We start from the raw sequence: 15,463 nt of genomic DNA on the forward strand, positions 1-15,463 counted from the left end.
CAATGATGTAACCTTTTAGAGAGAAACCAATATTATGTGTTAAATTAGAATAGAATTAACTGTGCATAAGATAAGACTATAAATAATGAAGTGTGGAACAATAAAGCAGATGATTACTATCACTCACATTGAGTGCTGTCGTCCCTGTCTCTGTTCTCGTCATGACTCTGCTTTAGCTGAGGGGTTGGACTGGATGATCTGCAGAGGTCCCTTCCAGCCCTCACCATGCTGGGATTCTGTGACAGAGGGGCTGCAAAATGTGACTGCTCCATAGAGTTTGGAACTGCTCTGAATGCAGTGGGGTCCTGACTGGGTGACTGAGAGTCCCACTGGGAGTCAGGCAGTGGGTGAGATGCCACCCATTTCACCTGCAGCTCACCAGCACATCCCTGGCTTGCAGTCTCCTAAGGATGGGATCAAGCTATCTGAGCTTCAAGGTGAGCAACCATGCCTCAGAAGAGCAGGTACTAATTGAGTTTGTCTTCATAGAACCGTTTTGGTTGCAAAAGCCCTCTAGGATCATCAAGTGCAAGCGTCAACCTGACACTGCCACAGCCATGAAACCATGCCCCAAAGTGCCATGTCCATACATTTCTCAAACACCTGAGTCCAACCATCCTTTGATGACAGATGAAGAGGAGTTGAAGCCCCTCAAGGCCAATGAAGCATGTCTGGGAGATGTCTTCTTTGCACTAAATAACTGAAAGAAAAGCACAAAAGCTCCAAAGCCCTTCCCCTCCTCTCCTTGGAAGCTTCAAGGCAGGTTATGTTTGGTATTGATTTCAGAGAAGAATTTTGTTCCTAGGCAAAAGGCTCCTCTTTGAAGGGAAGCCGACTCCAGCTGTGCACTGAGCTCTGTGGCTCTCTGAACTCCAGCTGCTCTGGAGATGTTATCTTATCTCTTTTGATGAATATTTAGGTGGTTCCAACAGCCCTGGGGACACTGAGCTCCTGTCTCACTTGGTTTGCAGCAGACATCTCACAGAGCGTGAGAAATAAATACAAAAGAGAAGAGAGAGTGACTGGACCTGGTGATAAGCAATTGCAGGGCAGCCAAACACCTTCAGTAACCAAAGGTCAAGGCTTAAACATTGGAAGATTGGAAGTCAGAGATGAAAGAGGAGGGAGCACAAAGGAGTGTGCCCAAACTGCCACCTTCTTGGCCACACAGCCCCACAGGAGCCTCACCAGCCCAGCCAAGCAGGGCCAAGGGCCTGCTCCTGCTTCTGGTCCTCAGGACCTCTGGGAGCCCACACTGAACAGGCAGCTTTCTGTGTGACCTCAGATCAGAGAGATGGTTGCTTGGAGACCCCTCACAGGTGCTCTAGGGACCTTGCAGCTAGGAGGATGCTAGTCCAGACCCTGCAGTGAAGAGGAGATGGTGTCCTGAGGCTACTCCCCAGGGAATGAGTTGAGGATGCCATAGGAAGGCAAGAGCATGGCCTGGGACAGCCACCTGCGTGGAATGGGGACACTGGCCAGGCAGATGGTCCAACAAGGATGCAGCACTACATCAACTGAGGGTTCCACAGCAAGCCTGGTGGTCAGCTGGGCAGCCTGTAGAGAGACTTGGCCAGAGGCGCAGCAGAGGAACGTTGTTGTGTGGGAGCCTTTGTGTGAGGCACTACTGGGGCTGCATCACAACCCTGACATCCCCAGGTACCACTGTGAGGTGTTGCTGGTGGCGTATTTCTGAGGAGAGTGCTTGTGGACATTTTTCACGCACCACAAAGGCCTGGAGAGCCCTGGCCTTGAGAAGAAATTCAGAGGAGGCTTCTGGGTCTGGTGTGCAGGAGAAGTTTATTGAGGGCAAAGCAGAGGGCAGAGGCAGGAGCAGCAAGGGGAAGGAGGCGGTGCGAGGGGCAAGCAGGGCGAGCATGAGGCCAGGGGCTTGTGTTGCAGGAGCTGTTGCAGGCTGTGTGTGGGGTCAGGAGCGGTGTGCAGGGCCCTCAGCAGGGGAAGCAGCCTCTTGCGGCGCCGCAGCCATCGGCCAGGCCAGCCAAGCCGTAGCCGTAGCCGAAGGCGCCGGAGGAGATGGGCACTCCCTGGGCGTTGAGCTCGGTGCCCAGGGCAGCCCCTGAGGAGGATCCGACGGCGGTGCTCTGGGGGAAGGAGGTGAGGATGGGTCCTGGCAGGGTGACCAGCACGGGGGAAGGCTGGATGAAGACGCGGGAGTCCTGGCACTGCCTGACGCAGGGCTCGTTGCAGCTGTTGGCCAGCGGGGTGGGTCCGCAGGGGCGGCAGCGGTCGTAGCAGGCCATGGCTGTGGGGTGGAGGGGCCCTGGAAGAGAGAGAGGACGTGGAGGGAGCGCAGAATGGCAGGGGGTGTGAGAGAGGGGGGCTCCCTGGGGCAGGAGCAGGAGGGTGAGGGTCTGGAGGCTGACCTGGTGGAGGGAGCAGAGCGCAGGAGAAGGCGTCAGGAGGCAACTGTGAGGGAGAGAGGCGCTGGGCCGGCTTTATGCTGGCAGGGCTGTCAGCAGAGGTGAGCCCAGCCCAGCAGAGGTGGGGTGTCAGCAGTGAGGTCATGGCGTGGCACTGGGGTGCTGTGGTTTGTGGGTGCCCTGTGGCCGGGGGGTCTCATTTCCTGGTGGCCCTGCAATGGCTCCTCTGGCCCTGTTGGTTGTGATCAAAGAGGGACATGTGTGTGAGCTGGAGCTTGGAGGCCATCTTGGGCACAGCAGCTCCTCAGTGGTGGAGCCTTGTGTTCTGAGAGGAGTAAGCAGTGAGGTCAGCAGCTCTGCCACCCTGCACTTTCAGAACACAGATGATGGCCTTTTGAGGAGCCTGGTGTACAAGAGTCCCTTTGGAGTCAGACATGAGTGTCAAAGTGCCCGGAAGGGCAAGCAACCTGTGCGTTGGAAGTGCTGGGGATTCAAGTGCAGGCTGTCCCCATGCTCCTGAAGAGAAGCAGGTTCTGAAGAGCAGCCTAGCTGAACAGAGAGAATGAGACTTAGCCAGGCTCAGGTGCAGCTGAGCCTGTGTGTAGGCCTGGTGTTTCTCCCTGGTGGCCAGCATGCAGCATGTGGCTGCAGAGCCCAGGCCCTGGTGCTGGGGGCTTCCTGCCAAGGGTTGGGCAATAGCAATGAGCCCAGGTGAGCATTTCCAGGCTGTTTGTCAGGCAAGCAGTGGTGGATGCTGAGGAAGATGAAGGGAGGTGGGAAGGACTGGGTGTGGGACTGGGTGTGGGCAGGAATGCTGAGGGAGCTGACTGCTGACCTTGGGAGGTCACTGTGCCTTAGCTTGGGATGACCATGGTGCCTTGGAGCTGTTCTTGAGGAGTGTGAGAAATTTCAGAGCCCTCCTGTGTTTGAGCCTTCAGTAGGAAGATCTGAGCTATTATACCCTGACATTGTCTCTAGGGCAGGTTCTCCAGAAAATCCTCCTGTAAAGCTCTGCCAGGCTTCTGAAATCCAAGAAGGGGATGGGGAGTGGTCAGCCTGGATTCTAGAAGGGATGCTGTCCTTGGCCATCCTCCACATCGTCTCCGTTGAACTGAGTGGCTTTGTGGATGGACAGAGAGCTGTGGCTGATGTTCCACTCTGGAAAGCTGAGACACTTTCTGCAGTGCATGCTCCTACAGAGGCTGGCCAGGAGCATGCTGTGTGAGTGGCCAGTGAGGTGGACTGCAAAGGGCTTAAGCTCTGGGCCCAGAGGCTTCTGATGAGTGCCTCCAAATCTGGCTGGGGCAAGTCTCAAGTGGCGTAGCCCAGAACTCGTATTTGTGGGGCCCAGTGTTGGACATCCTCCTCCATCCCCTGGGTAATGTGAAAGAGTGCCCAGCAGCCAGGTGGCAGCAGGTGATGGCCACGTGAGGAGGCTAAAGAGGAAGACTGAGCTTGACTACAGGCCTGACAGTGTCAGCGCTGAGGCCAGCAAGACGATGGAGAAGATCTTCCTGGAGACTGCGGCAAGATGAGCAGAGAACAGAGAGGTGCTCAGTGACAAGCAGCATGGCTTGACGGAGGTATCAGTGTGCCTGACAAATTTGTTGGCCTTCTGCAAGAGGGTTGGAGTGTTGGTGGGTAAGGGCAGAGCATCTGATGTCACCTACCTGGACTTGTGCAAAGCATTTGTCAGTGTCCTGCACAACAGCCAAGTCTCTAAACTGAAGAGCTGTGGGCTTGCTGGGTGGACAGGTTGGTGGATAAGGAATAGTCTGGATGGCCACACTCCAAGAGTTGTGGTCCAAGGTTTGATGTATAAGTGGAGACCAGTAACGAGTGGTGTCCCTCAGAGGTGCACCTTGGGAGCAGGATTAATTAAGGTCTTTGTTGGTGACATGGGATCAAGGCACCCTCAGCAAGTCTGTGGATGACAGCAAGCTGTGTGGTGTGGCTGACAGGCTGAAGGGATGAGATGCTGCATGAGCAGCAGGTCAAGGGAGGTGATGCTCCATGGTTAGTCAATTGTCATGAGACCTCAGCTGCAGTGTGGGGTTGAGCTGTGGGGCTCCCAGGCCAGGAAGGACAGGGAGGTGTTGGAGTGGATTGAGAGGAGGCCAGGAAGATGAGGCCAAGCTGAGAGAGTTGGGCTTCTCCAGCCTGGCTGGTGGGAGGAGATTCAGCCAAGAGTCCCTGGAGCAGGAGAGTGCTTGAAGGCTGTGAGCAAGTGGTGGACTTGTGGCACATTCTGGAAGCGTCCAAGCGGTAGACTGAGTGTCCAGTGGTAATAATGGTCACTCCTTCCTGTGGGAGGTCTTCTGGCCCTTTCCCACCCACCCCCATGGCCTCTTGAGCTGAGACATTGTCCCCTGTGAGGCTGGCAGAGGCTTGAGAAGAAATTCAGAGGAGGCTTCTGGGTCTGGTGTGCAGGAGAAGTTTATTGAGGGCAAAGCAGAGGTCAGAGGCAGGAGCAGCAAGGGGAAGGAGGCAGTGCGAGGGGCAAGCAGGGCGAGCATGAGGCCAGGGGCTTGTGTTGCAGGAGCTGTTGCAGGCTGTGTGTGTGGGGTCAGGGGTGGTGTGCAGGGCCCTCAGCAGGGGAAGCAGCCTCTTGCGGCGCCGCAGCCATCGCCCAGGCCAGCCAAGCCGTAGCCGTAGCCGAAGGCGCCGGAGGAGATGGGCACTCCCTGGGCGTTGAGCTCGGTGCCCAGGGCAGCCCCTGAGGAGGATCCGACGGCGGTGCTCTGGGGGAAGGAGGTGAGGATGGGTCCTGGCAGGGTGACCAGCACGGGGGAAGGCTGGATGAAGACGCGGGAGTCCTGGCACTGCCTGACGCAGGGCTCGTTGCAGCTGTTGGCCAGCGGGGTGGGTCCGCAGGGGCGGCAGCGGTCGTAGCAGGCCATGGCTGTGGGGTGGAGGGGCCCTGGAAGAGAGAGAGGACGTGGAGGGAGCGCAGAATGGCAGGGGGTGTGAGAGAGGGGGGCTCCCTGGGGCAGGAGCAGGAGGGTGAGGGTCTGGAGGCTGACCTGGTGGAGGGAGCAGAGCGCAGGAGAAGGCGTCAGGAGGCGTCTGTGAGGGAGAGAGGCGCTGGGCAGGCTTTATGCTGGCAGGGCTGGCAGCAGAGGTGAGCCCAGCCCAGCAGTGGTGGGGTGTCAGCAGTGAGGTCATGGCGTGGCACTGGGGTGCTGTGGTTTGTGGGTGCCCTGTGGCCGGGGGGTCTCATTTCCTGGTGGCCCTGCAATGGCTCCTCTGGCCCTGTTGGTTGTGATCACCTGTGTGTGAGCTGGAGCTTGGAGGCCATCTTGGGCACAGCAGCTCCTCAGTGGTGGAGCCTTGTGTTCTGAGAGGAGTAAGCAGTGAGGTCAGCAGCTCTGCCACCCTAGAGTTGCAGAGGACACACTTGGCCTTGTTTAGTAACCTGTGTGACAAAGTATGTTGGGAGGCCGTCCTGAAGGGCACAGGAGTCCAGGATGACCAGGCATGACCAGGCATGACCAGACATTCTTCAAGCAGGACCTCTTGGTGGCTCAGCAGCAGGTCATAGAGTCACAGAATCAGGGAATTATTTTGATTGGAAAGGACCTCTAAGAGCATCAAGTCCAACCACTGACCTAGCCCCACCATGGGCATTGAACCACGTCCCAAAGTGTCATGTGCACAGGTTTCTGGAAAACTTCCTGGAGAAAGAGAAGGCATTGGGATAGGGCAGGCTGGCTGCACAGAGGGCTTTGGCTGGAGCTCCTCACAAGAAGAGTTCCTGACCTGTGGATGCCAAAGCAGGGAACACAGGAGGACTCCAAGGCCTTTGTGAGGTTCTGAAGGGAGAAAATTAGAGAGAGCAAAACCAACTAGAATTGCTCCTGCTTCTGCACAGCAGAAGTGCCTTTGTCTTCTCCAAGGGGAAATGGTCAGTGAGGAGCACCTGTGAGACACACACAGGTCTGTGGGGCTGGATGGAGACAGGCAAGGCTACTGAGGGAGCTGGTGGAGGAGCTCACCAAGACCCTTTCCATTGTTTAGCTGCAGTCCTGGTTGGCCCAGCTGAATGAACATTTGTCAAGGTGTTGCCTGTGGCACCAAAGAGCCAGAACAAGAATGTTGAAAGCTACAGGGCTGTTGGTGTGACTTTGGTGCCAGGGAAGGTCGTGGAGCAGATGATCTTAAGTGCCATCACACAGGTGGAGAACTGGGCCATCAGGCCCAGTCAGCAAGGGGTTTGAAAGGCAGGTCCTGCCTGCTTGAGCAGATCTCCTTTCATAAGAAGTGCCCCACGTGGTGGATGAGGGAGAAACTTTGGGTGGTTTTCACCTGGGCTTTAGGAAGCTCTTTGCCAGTGTGCCACTCAGCCTCCTCCTGGAGAAAGTGGCTGCTCACAGCTGGGACCTGCAGACTCTGCCCTGGGTACCAAGCTGGCAATGGTATGACAAGGTTATGAGGGTCACTGAAATGCTGCCCTATCTGTGGTGCCTCGGGACATGGTTTGGTGTTGGATTTGGAGTGTTGGTTAAAGCTTGGGCTCGGTTATTTTGATGGAGTTTTCCATCTCAAGTGACTCTGTGATACAAGAGTGCTGCCATCTCCTTGTCAAACATGGTGTTGAAGTGTGTTGAGATGTTCTGGGAGCAGCCAGGGCTTGCATGGAGATATGGGCATGCCCTTAAAGGCAAGCCCTGGGAGAGCTTTCTCTACCACTCACCTGGCCAACAGAATGGTTGCTTGCTGATGAGAAACATTGAGAAGAAGCATCCTCGTGGTGCCAAGGCCACCACTAAAGCAAGTCCCTTAGCACCACATCTGCACAGCTTCTCCATCTCTCCAGCCCTGGACAGCCTGGTCCAGGGCTCGACAACCCTTTCCATTAAGAAATTCTTCCTCATATCCAACTTAAACCTCCTCTGGTGCACACTGAGGCCATTTGCTCTTGCTCTATGCCTTGTTCCTTGGCAGAAGAGACCAACCTCTACCAGTCTCCAACCTCCTTTCTGAGATTTGCACACACTCAAAAGGTCTTCTCTCAGCCTCCCATTTTCCAGGCTGAACAAGCCCAGGTCCCCCAGCTGCTCCTGACCAGACCTGTGCTCCAAACCCCTCACCAGCTTCATTGCCCTTCTCTGAACCTGCTCCAGCACCTCAATGTCCTTCTGGGAGTGAGAGGTCTGAAAAGTGAACACAGGATGGGAGGTGTGGCCTCCACAGTGCCCCACAGTGTGGGGGCATGGTCACTGTCCTGGTCCTGCTGGTCACACTCTTGCTGATCCAAGCCAGGAGGCTGGAGGATGCCTTGGCAACCTGAGCACAAGCTGACTGATCTCCAGCTGGATATTGACCAACATCTCTAGGTCCTTTTCCTTGGTGATAAGCAAGTGGGAGGCAACCAAAGATCTTCAGTCAAGGTTTAAGTGCCCAGCCTGAGAAGGCAGAGAGGTAAAAGGGTGGCAGAGGGGAATGTGCCCAAACTGCCACCTTCTTGGCCACACAGCCCCACAGGAGCCTCGCCAGCCCAGCCAAGCAGGGCCAAGAGCCTGCTCCTGCTTCTGGTCCTCAGGACCTCTGGGAGCCCACACTGAACAGGCAGCTTTCTGTGTGACCTCAGATCAGAGAGATGGTTGCTTGGAGACCCCTCACAGGTGCTCTAGGGACCTTGCAGCTAGGAGGATGCTAGTCCAGACCCTGCAGTGAAGAGGAGATGGTGTCCTGAGGCTACTCCCCAGGGAATGAGTTGAGGATGCCATAGGAAGGCAAGAGCATGGCCTGGGACAGCCACCTGCGTGGAATGGGGACACTGGCCAGGCAGATGGTCCAACAAGGATGCAGCACTACATCAACTGAGGGTTCCACAGCAAGCCTGGTGGTCAGCTGGACAGCCTGTAGAGAGACTTGGCCAGAGGCGCAGCAGAGGAACGTTGTGGTGTGGGAGCCTTTGTGTGAGGCACTACTGGGGCTGCATCACAACCCTGACATCCCCAGGTACCACTGTGAGGTGTTGCTGGTGGTATATTTCTGAGGAGAGTGCTTGTGGACATTTTTCATGCACCACAAAGGCCTGGAGAGCCCTGGCCTTGAGAAGAAATTCAGAGGAGGCTTCTGGGTCTGGTGTGCAGGAGAAGTTTATTGAGGGCAAAGCAGAGGTCAGAGGCAGGAGCAGCAAGGGGAAGGAGGCGGTGCGAGGGGCAAGCAGGGCGAGCATGAGGCCAGGGGCTTGTGTTGCAGGAGCTGTTGCAGGCTGTGTGTGGGGTCAGGGGCGGTGTGCAGGGCCCTCAGCAGGGGAAGCAGCCTCTTGCGGCGCCGCAGCCATCGGCCAGGCCAGCCAAGCCGTAGCCGTAGCCGAAGGCGCCGGAGGAGATGGGCACTCCCTGGGCGTTGAGCTCGGTGCCCAGGGCAGCCCCTGAGGAGGATCCGACGGCGGTGCTCTGGGGGAAGGAGGTGAGGATGGGTCCTGGCAGGGTGACCAGCACGGGGGAAGGCTGGATGAAGACGCGGGAGTCCTGGCACTGCCTGACGCAGGGCTCGTTGCAGCTGTTGGCCAGCGGGGTGGGTCCGCAGGGGCGGCAGCGGTCGTAGCAGGCCATGGCTGTGGGGTGGAGGGGCCCTGGAAGAGAGAGAGGACGTGGAGGGAGCGCAGAATGCCAGGGGGTGTGAGAGAAGGGGGCTCCCTGGGGCAGGAGCAGGAGGGTGAGGGTCTGGAGGCTAACCTGGTGGAGGGAGCAGAGCGCAGGAGAAGGCGTCAGGAGGCAACTGTGAGGGAGAGAGGCGCTGGGCCGGCTTTATGCTGGCAGGGCTGGCAGCAGAGGTGAGCCCAGCCCAGCAGAGGTGGGGTGTCAGCAGTGAGGTCATGGCGTGGCACTGGGGTGCTGTGGTTTGTGGGTGCCCTGTGGCCGGGGGGTCTCATTTCCTGGTGGCCCTGCAATGGCTCCTCTGGCCCTGTTGGTTGTGATCACCTGTGTGTGAGCTGGAGCCTGGAGGCCATCTTGGGCACAGCAGCTCCTCAGTGGTGGAGCCTTGTGTTCTGAGAGGAGTAAGCAGTGAGGTCAGCAGCTCTGCCACCCTGCACTTTGGGAGGATAGATTTTGACCTTTAGATGTGCCTGGAACACAAAGCCGCTTTGTAGAGTGCCCTGAACTTGTATAGGCTCAAGAGCAGACTGTGTGCATCTGCCGTCAGACTAGCAGGAGGGAAGAAGAGCAACCTGCCTGAGCAGAGAGCTTTATCTGGACCTCAGCAGAAAAAGAAGAGTTTATGATCTTTGGAATATGGGGTGGGCAACTCAGGAGGACTCCAAGGGTGTTATGAATTCTGCAGGGAGAAAATGAGCCTGTGTGTAGGCCTGGTGTTTCTCCCTGGTGGCCAGCGTGCAGCATGTGGCTGCAGAGCCCAGGCCCTGGTGCTGGGGGCTTCCTGCCAGGGGCTGAGCAATGGCCATGAGCCCAGGTGAGCATTTCCAGGCTGTTTGTCAGGCAAGCAGTGGTGGATGCTGAGGAAGATGAAGGGAGGTTGGAAGGAGTGGTGTGGGACTGGGTGTGGGTAGGAATTCTGAGAGAGCTGACTGCTGACCTTGGGAGGCCACTGTGCCTTAGCTTGGGATAGCCATGGTGCCTTGGAGCTGTTCTTGAGGACTTGAAGTGTGCTCATAGCTCTTGTGTTTTGAAGATGAGTCTTGAGGTTTCAGGGCCGAATGGATGGTGAGCCTGACCTTGTTGTCAGGATAGAGGATGGAATGGTTCACGCAGACAAGCAGTGCCAGCCTCAGGAGGACAAGAAGGTGATGGGGAGTGCTTGGTGGGGGCTTAGGAAGAAGAAATGAGGTTTGAGCAACTATTCTGTCTGCTGCATTGGAGCGATTCATTCCGTGGAAGAGGATAAACCAAGGTTGATGTTCACCCTGAGTTATGATAAAGCCTTTGATGCTGCCTCCACTGCATGCCCCTGGGCAGTCCATCATGTGTGGGGTGTGTCAGTGTCCAGTGAGATGACTGCAAAGCAGTTGAAGGTCTGGGCCTGGAGGTTTGTGATGAGTTGCCCAAAGTCCAGTCGAGGAGAGCTGCCAGCAGGCTGTGGGAGGTGATCTTATTCTCTCTGCTGCACTGGTGAGAGCCCCATATGCCACAGGAGCACTTCCAGCCACATAGAGAATCCCTGCCAAAGGGTTTAGCAACAAGAGGTATGAATGTGACTTTAGCAAGGTGCCCCTGAAGCAAGGTCGTGGAAGGGTCTGTCTGTTCCTGACTACATGTAGGGAACACAACAAGGGACATGGAGTTGGAGCTGATTTAGGATGATTCCCACAGAGAGCAGAGACACAAAAGCTACTGCAGAGCCTCCTGCTGAGCCACGAGGTTCCAAGGGGACCTCGTTGCTCTCTAAGCTCCTGATGGTGCTCAGGTGCTGCTAGATCCACTCCTAGTCCCTGACTCGGCCAAGGGATAATGCCTAATGGAAGGGATACAAAGGTTAAGGAAGAGCGTGCCATTGAGGCAGGAGGTTCAGAATGGAGCCTCCTGCTTCTGAACTTCTCAGGAATCCTGGTGGGACTGGATGCAAATGGAGTCCCAAGCCTAGTCAGTGCTTTAGGTCTGCTGGAATCAATGGTGAGGGCAAGGAACCCCTGCCTTGGGACTGGTGTTTTGAGGACCAGGAGGTGATTGCCTGTGGTCAGTGCATTTCTATTGTGGCCACCATTCATGTTGAGTGATTCTGAGACCTTGGAGGGCCAGGATCCAGGCAGCAGCAGCTGCAGTCCCCAGGCAACAGCAGTTCCAGGAACAATTAGGGAGTCTCTCCCATCCCCATGAGCAGGACAAGACAGTCCCAGAGGTGCCACCTCAGTGCGCTTGTAGCCAGAACCAGAAGACAATGTTGGGTGGCCCTGCCAGAGCTGTGTGGCCCAGTGGATTTGCACTGGAAGAGCTGTGTGGAGTCCTGTGTGCACTCCCCCATGGCAGGAGGCCACAGACTCAGCAGAGAGAGTCCAGTGCAGGGCCACAAGGCACTAAAGGGACTGGAGAGTCCTTCCTGTGAGGGGAAGCTGAGACAGCTGGGAGGCTTTTCAGGCAGGAGGAAAGGCCACGCCAGGGAGATGTCATCAATGTGTCTAAAGTGCCTGATGGGAGGGCATGGGAAGAGAGGAGCCAGACTGTATTCATGAGTGCACATGGACAGGCATGGAGAAAGCTGCCAAGAAATGCCATTGCCTTGGCAAAGAAGGCAACAGCTTTGCAGTGCGAGGGCGGCACCAGCTGCACAGGGAGGTGTTGGGGAATCCATCCTGGAGATACTGAAAACCTAACTGGAGATGGTCATGGATGGCCTGCTTGAGCTGGGCCTGGCTGAGCATTTTGTGCTGAAGGAGATGTGCAGAGGCTGGCCGTCTGCTAAAGATTCTGTTTGGTGTGATGGGCAGGGGGTGGTGGTGGGGAAGAGTTGGTGAGGAGTGTGGTGCCATGGAGAGCTTGTGGGAGAGGTGCTGGCAGAAGGGCCTTGGTGTGTCCAAGCTGGACTTTGACCATAGGAGTGGTTACAGTTAGAAGCCTCCCTCTACTGCTCTCTGTTGTTGCTGGGAGGCTCTAGTATATGAGAGAGATCATGTGGCCCTTTCCCACCCACCCTCCTGGTCACTTGAGCTCAGACACTGTCCCCTGTGAGTCTGGCAGAGGCTTGGGAGAAGAAATTCAGAGGAGGCTTCTGGGTCTGGTGTGCAGGAGAAGTTTATTGAGGGCAAAGCAGAGGGCAGAGGCAGGAGCAGCAAGGGGAAGGAGGCGGTGCGAGGGGCAAGCAGGGCGAGCATGAGGCCAGGGGCTTGTGTTGCAGGAGCTGTTGCAGGCTGTGTGTGGGGTCAGGGGTGGTGTGCAGGGCCCTCAGCAGGGGAAGCAGCCTCTTGCGGCGCCGCAGCCATCGCCCAGGCCAGCCAAGCCGTAGCCGTAGCCGAAGGCGCCGGAGGAGATGGGCACTCCCTGGGCGTTGAGCTCGGTGCCCAGGGCAGCCCCTGAGGAGGATCCGACGGCGGTGCTCTGGGGGAAGGAGGTGAGGATGGGTCCTGGCAGGGTGACCAGCACGGGGGAAGGCTGGATGAAGACGCGGGAGTCCTGGCACTGCCTGACGCAGGGCTCGTTGCAGCTGTTGGCCAGCGGGGTGGGTCCGCAGGGGCGGCAGCGGTCGTAGCAGGCCATGGCTGTGGGGTGGAGGGGCCCTGGAAGAGAGAGAGGACGTGGAGGGAGCGCAGAATGCCAGGGGGTGTGAGAGAGGGGGGCTCCCTGGGGCAGGGGCAGGAGGGTGAGGGTCTGGAGGCTGACCTGGTGGAGGGAGCAGAGCGCAGGAGAAGGCGTCAGGAGGCGTCTGTGAGGGAGAGAGGCGCTGGGCAGGCTTTATACTGGCAGGGCTGGCAGCAGAGGTGAGCCCAGCCCAGCAGAGGTGGGGTGTCAGCAGTGAGGTCATGGCGTGGCACTGGGGTGCTGTGGTTTGTGGGTGCCCTGTGGCCGGGGGGTCTCGTTTCCTGGCAGCCCTGCAATGCCTCCTCTGGCCCTGTTGGTTGTGATCACCTGTGTGTGAGCTGGAGCCTGGAGGCCATCTTGGGTACAACAATCACACAGGGATGGTGTTTTCACTTCATAGGGAATTTGGGAGTGGCAGAGCTGGACATCCAGTGGACAGGCCTTGCCCTCTGTAGCAGCCTGTCTGACAGAGTCCCTTGGGACTGGCTGGCAGAGTCCCTCCTGAAGGACAAAGGACTCCAAAGGTTGGATGTGCTTCACAAACAACACTTGATGGCTCTGCAGCAAGGACTCCTCTTTGTGCCTTCAGGGGAGCTGCTGCAGAAGAAGCCTGGTCTGGCTGAACAGAGTGATGGAGAAAAGCAGAGTTGGTGACCTTGGGATGACAGGACAGGCGACTCAGGGGGCCTACAAAGATGTTGTGAGGCTGTGCAGGGAGCAAATGAGCAGGGCCAAAGCGCAGCTAGGACGGAATCTGGCTGCTGTTGTAAAGGGCAATACAAAATCCTTCTCTGCTGCCATAACAGCCAAAGCAGCACTAAGGATCTGTTTCCTTTGTTGGATCTGTGGGGAAGACCATGACCACGGATGAGGAAGAGGCTGAGGCACTTGATGCCTTCCTTGCCTCAGGCTGTAACAATAGAGGGGTTGTCCTGTGGGTACCCAGTTCCTGGAGCTGGAAGACAGGGATGGGAGCAGAATGAATCCCCCAGAGTTGAAGAGGAAATGCTCAGTACCCTCCTGACACAGTTAGACACACACAAGTCTGTCGGACCTCCTGGAGTGCCCCCCAGGGGACTCCTGACAGAGCTGGCAGCAGTTCTCTCCAAGGCACTCTCCATCATTTCTCAGCAATTCAGTGACTGAGGAGGTCCCAGCTGACTGGAGGTGAATAAATGTGGTGCCTACGTAGAAGAAGGGCTGGAGTGAGCATCTGGGGAGCTACAGGGCTGTTGGTCTGACCCTGGATCCATGGAAGGGCATGCAGCAGATCATCCTGAGTGCCACCACTGAGCACACAGCACAACTGGCAATCCGTCTCACCCAGCAAGGCTCTCTGAAAGCCAAGTGCTGCCTGCCTGACCTGATCTCTTTGTGTGACAAGGTGACCCAGTTAGTGGATGAGGGAGAAGCTTTGGATGTCCTCTACGTGGGCTTTAGTCAACTCTTTGCCACTGTGTCCACAGGATTCTCCTGGAGGAAGTGGCTGCTGCTCTTGGCTTGGGCTCGAGTACTCTGAGCAGGTTAAAGAAATGGCTGTGTGGCTGGGGTGAGTGAGTGGTGGGGAGTGGAGTTCAATGCAGTTGGTGGCCAGTCTCAATAGGTGTTGTGCAGGGCTGAGTGCTGGGGCCTGCTCTCTTTAACCTCTTTTCTTGTTGTTCAGGACAAGAGGATCGAGGCACCCTCCTTCAGTGTGCAGATGATGCCACGAGGGCAGAGTGTGGATGTGCTGAATGTAGGGAGGCTCTACAGAGGGCTGTGGGCAGACTGGATTGGTGAGCTGAGGCCAACGGGAAGAGGTTCAAGCAGACCCTTTCCTGTTTCTGGAGTTTGGGGCCGTGGCTTAGTGCTGGGCTTGTTAGTGTTGGCTTGAGGGTTGGCCTTGAGAATGAAAAGGAACTTTTCCAACCAAAGTGACTTTGTGATTCCAGGTGTCTGCTGCCCTGGCAGCTTGTGTCAGATGCCTGTGTAGAAGCTCATGGGCATGGTCGAGCTGCTCTGTGGGCAAGTGAAGGGCATCATGGAAGCCCCTTTTGGTCTGCTAGGACATATTGTCTAGGAGAGACCTTGTGGCCCTTTCTCAGCCATACCAATGTCCTTTGGTAAGCCTAGCTTTGTGCTGGCTGAGCCTAGCAGAGGCTTGGTAAAAGAAAGGCAGAGCAGACATCTAAGGCTGGTGTGCAGGAGAACTTTATGGAAGGCAATGTAGAGGACAAGGAGGAGACCAGGCCCTGTTCAGCAGGGTGTCTTGAAAGTCAAGTCCGGCATGGGTGACCAGATCCTTTGTGTGAGAAAGTGATCCACAGAGTGAAAAAGGGAGCAGCTGCGGATGGTTTTCATCTGAATTTCAGCAAAGCCTCTGACACCATTAGCCACAGAACCCTCCTGGAGAACCAGGCTGCTGCTGCCTTGGACGTGCCTCCTCAGCACTGGGTAACAAACTGGCAGCATGGCCCAGCGCAAAGGGTGGTGGTGGATGGAGGTGATTCCAGTTGGTGGCCGCTGACAAGCGGTGTTCTGCAGAGCTCAGACATGGGGGCAGAGCTCTTTGGTATCTCTATACTTTTTGGAGTGCAGGCATCGAGGGCACCCTCTGTGAGTCTGCAGACAACACCAACATCAGTAGGAATGCTGAGCAGCATGAGAGTAGGAAGGTTCTACAGAGGGGTCAGCGCAGGCTGCGTTGATGGTGTGAGGCCAGGCATTGCTACGGGTGAGGGAAGAGCTTTAGTCTCCTCATGTCAGCCCTGCTGTGCTATCCTGTGGAGCTGTTGTTCAGGACAGAACACCTAAGAGAGACCTTGTGGCCCTTTGTGCACACAATCTCATGGCCTCTTGAGCTGAGACATTGTCCCCTATGAGACTGGCAGAGGCTTGAGA

At 56.6% G+C, this 15,463-nt stretch overlaps 4 protein-coding genes across 4 annotated transcripts; all 4 read right to left on the minus strand.

Annotated features, from left to right (window-relative positions):
- Positions 1-1,781: 1,781 nt before the first annotated feature.
- LOC137453704 (feather beta keratin-like) lies at positions 1,782-2,415 on the minus strand. The gene is made up of 2 exons (XM_068163177.1): positions 2,385-2,415; positions 1,782-2,281 (listed from the first exon to the last, which is right to left on the minus strand). The coding sequence occupies exon 2, from the start codon at positions 2,259-2,261 to the stop codon at positions 1,950-1,952; it is 312 nt and encodes a 103-aa protein (XP_068019278.1). The 5' UTR covers positions 2,262-2,281; positions 2,385-2,415; the 3' UTR covers positions 1,782-1,949.
- A 2,532-nt stretch (positions 2,416-4,947) lies between these two features.
- On the minus strand, positions 4,948-5,486 carry LOC137453705 (feather beta keratin-like). The gene is made up of 2 exons (XM_068163178.1): positions 5,405-5,486; positions 4,948-5,301 (listed from the first exon to the last, which is right to left on the minus strand). Exon 2 carries the CDS (start codon positions 5,279-5,281, stop codon positions 4,970-4,972), a length of 312 nt encoding a protein of 103 aa, XP_068019279.1. The 5' UTR covers positions 5,282-5,301; positions 5,405-5,486; the 3' UTR covers positions 4,948-4,969.
- Positions 5,487-8,490: 3,004 nt separating this feature from the next.
- LOC137453706 (feather beta keratin-like) lies at positions 8,491-9,393 on the minus strand. The gene is made up of 2 exons (XM_068163179.1): positions 9,071-9,393; positions 8,491-8,967 (listed from the first exon to the last, which is right to left on the minus strand). The coding sequence occupies exons 1-2, from the start codon at positions 9,210-9,212 to the stop codon at positions 8,636-8,638; spliced, it is 474 nt and encodes a 157-aa protein (XP_068019280.1). The 5' UTR covers positions 9,213-9,393; the 3' UTR covers positions 8,491-8,635.
- Positions 9,394-12,061: 2,668 nt separating this feature from the next.
- LOC137453734 (feather beta keratin-like) lies at positions 12,062-14,680 on the minus strand. Its single transcript, XM_068163233.1, has 2 exons — positions 12,665-14,680; positions 12,062-12,561 (listed from the first exon to the last, which is right to left on the minus strand). Exons 1-2 carry the CDS (start codon positions 12,804-12,806, stop codon positions 12,230-12,232), a joined length of 474 nt encoding a protein of 157 aa, XP_068019334.1. The 5' UTR covers positions 12,807-14,680; the 3' UTR covers positions 12,062-12,229.
- Between the last annotated feature and the right edge of the window lie 783 nt (positions 14,681-15,463).

Source organism: Melanerpes formicivorus, unplaced genomic scaffold, assembly GCF_026170545.1.
Source record: "Melanerpes formicivorus ecotype bairdi unplaced genomic scaffold, bMelFor1.0.p_v2 SCAF_71, whole genome shotgun sequence".
NCBI classification, from domain to species: Eukaryota; Metazoa; Chordata; class Aves; order Piciformes; family Picidae; genus Melanerpes; species Melanerpes formicivorus.

Bases quoted from the DNA above. Each gene is read 5' to 3' on its own strand.
- LOC137453704 (XM_068163177.1), bottom strand. From the start codon at position 2,261: ATGGCCTGCTACGACCGCTGCCGCCCCTGCGGACCCACCCCGCTGGCC.
- LOC137453705 (XM_068163178.1), bottom strand. From the start codon at position 5,281: ATGGCCTGCTACGACCGCTGCCGCCCCTGCGGACCCACCCCGCTGGCC.
- LOC137453706 (XM_068163179.1), bottom strand. From the start codon at position 9,212: ATGACCTCACTGCTGACACCCCACCTCTGCTGGGCTGGGCTCACCTCT. The intron at 8,968-9,070 runs GTTAGCCTCCAG...TCTCTCTTCCAG, and splicing joins CGCTCTGCTCCCTCCACCAG to GGCCCCTCCACCCCACAGCC.
- LOC137453734 (XM_068163233.1), bottom strand. From the start codon at position 12,806: ATGACCTCACTGCTGACACCCCACCTCTGCTGGGCTGGGCTCACCTCT. The intron at 12,562-12,664 runs GTCAGCCTCCAG...TCTCTCTTCCAG, and splicing joins CGCTCTGCTCCCTCCACCAG to GGCCCCTCCACCCCACAGCC.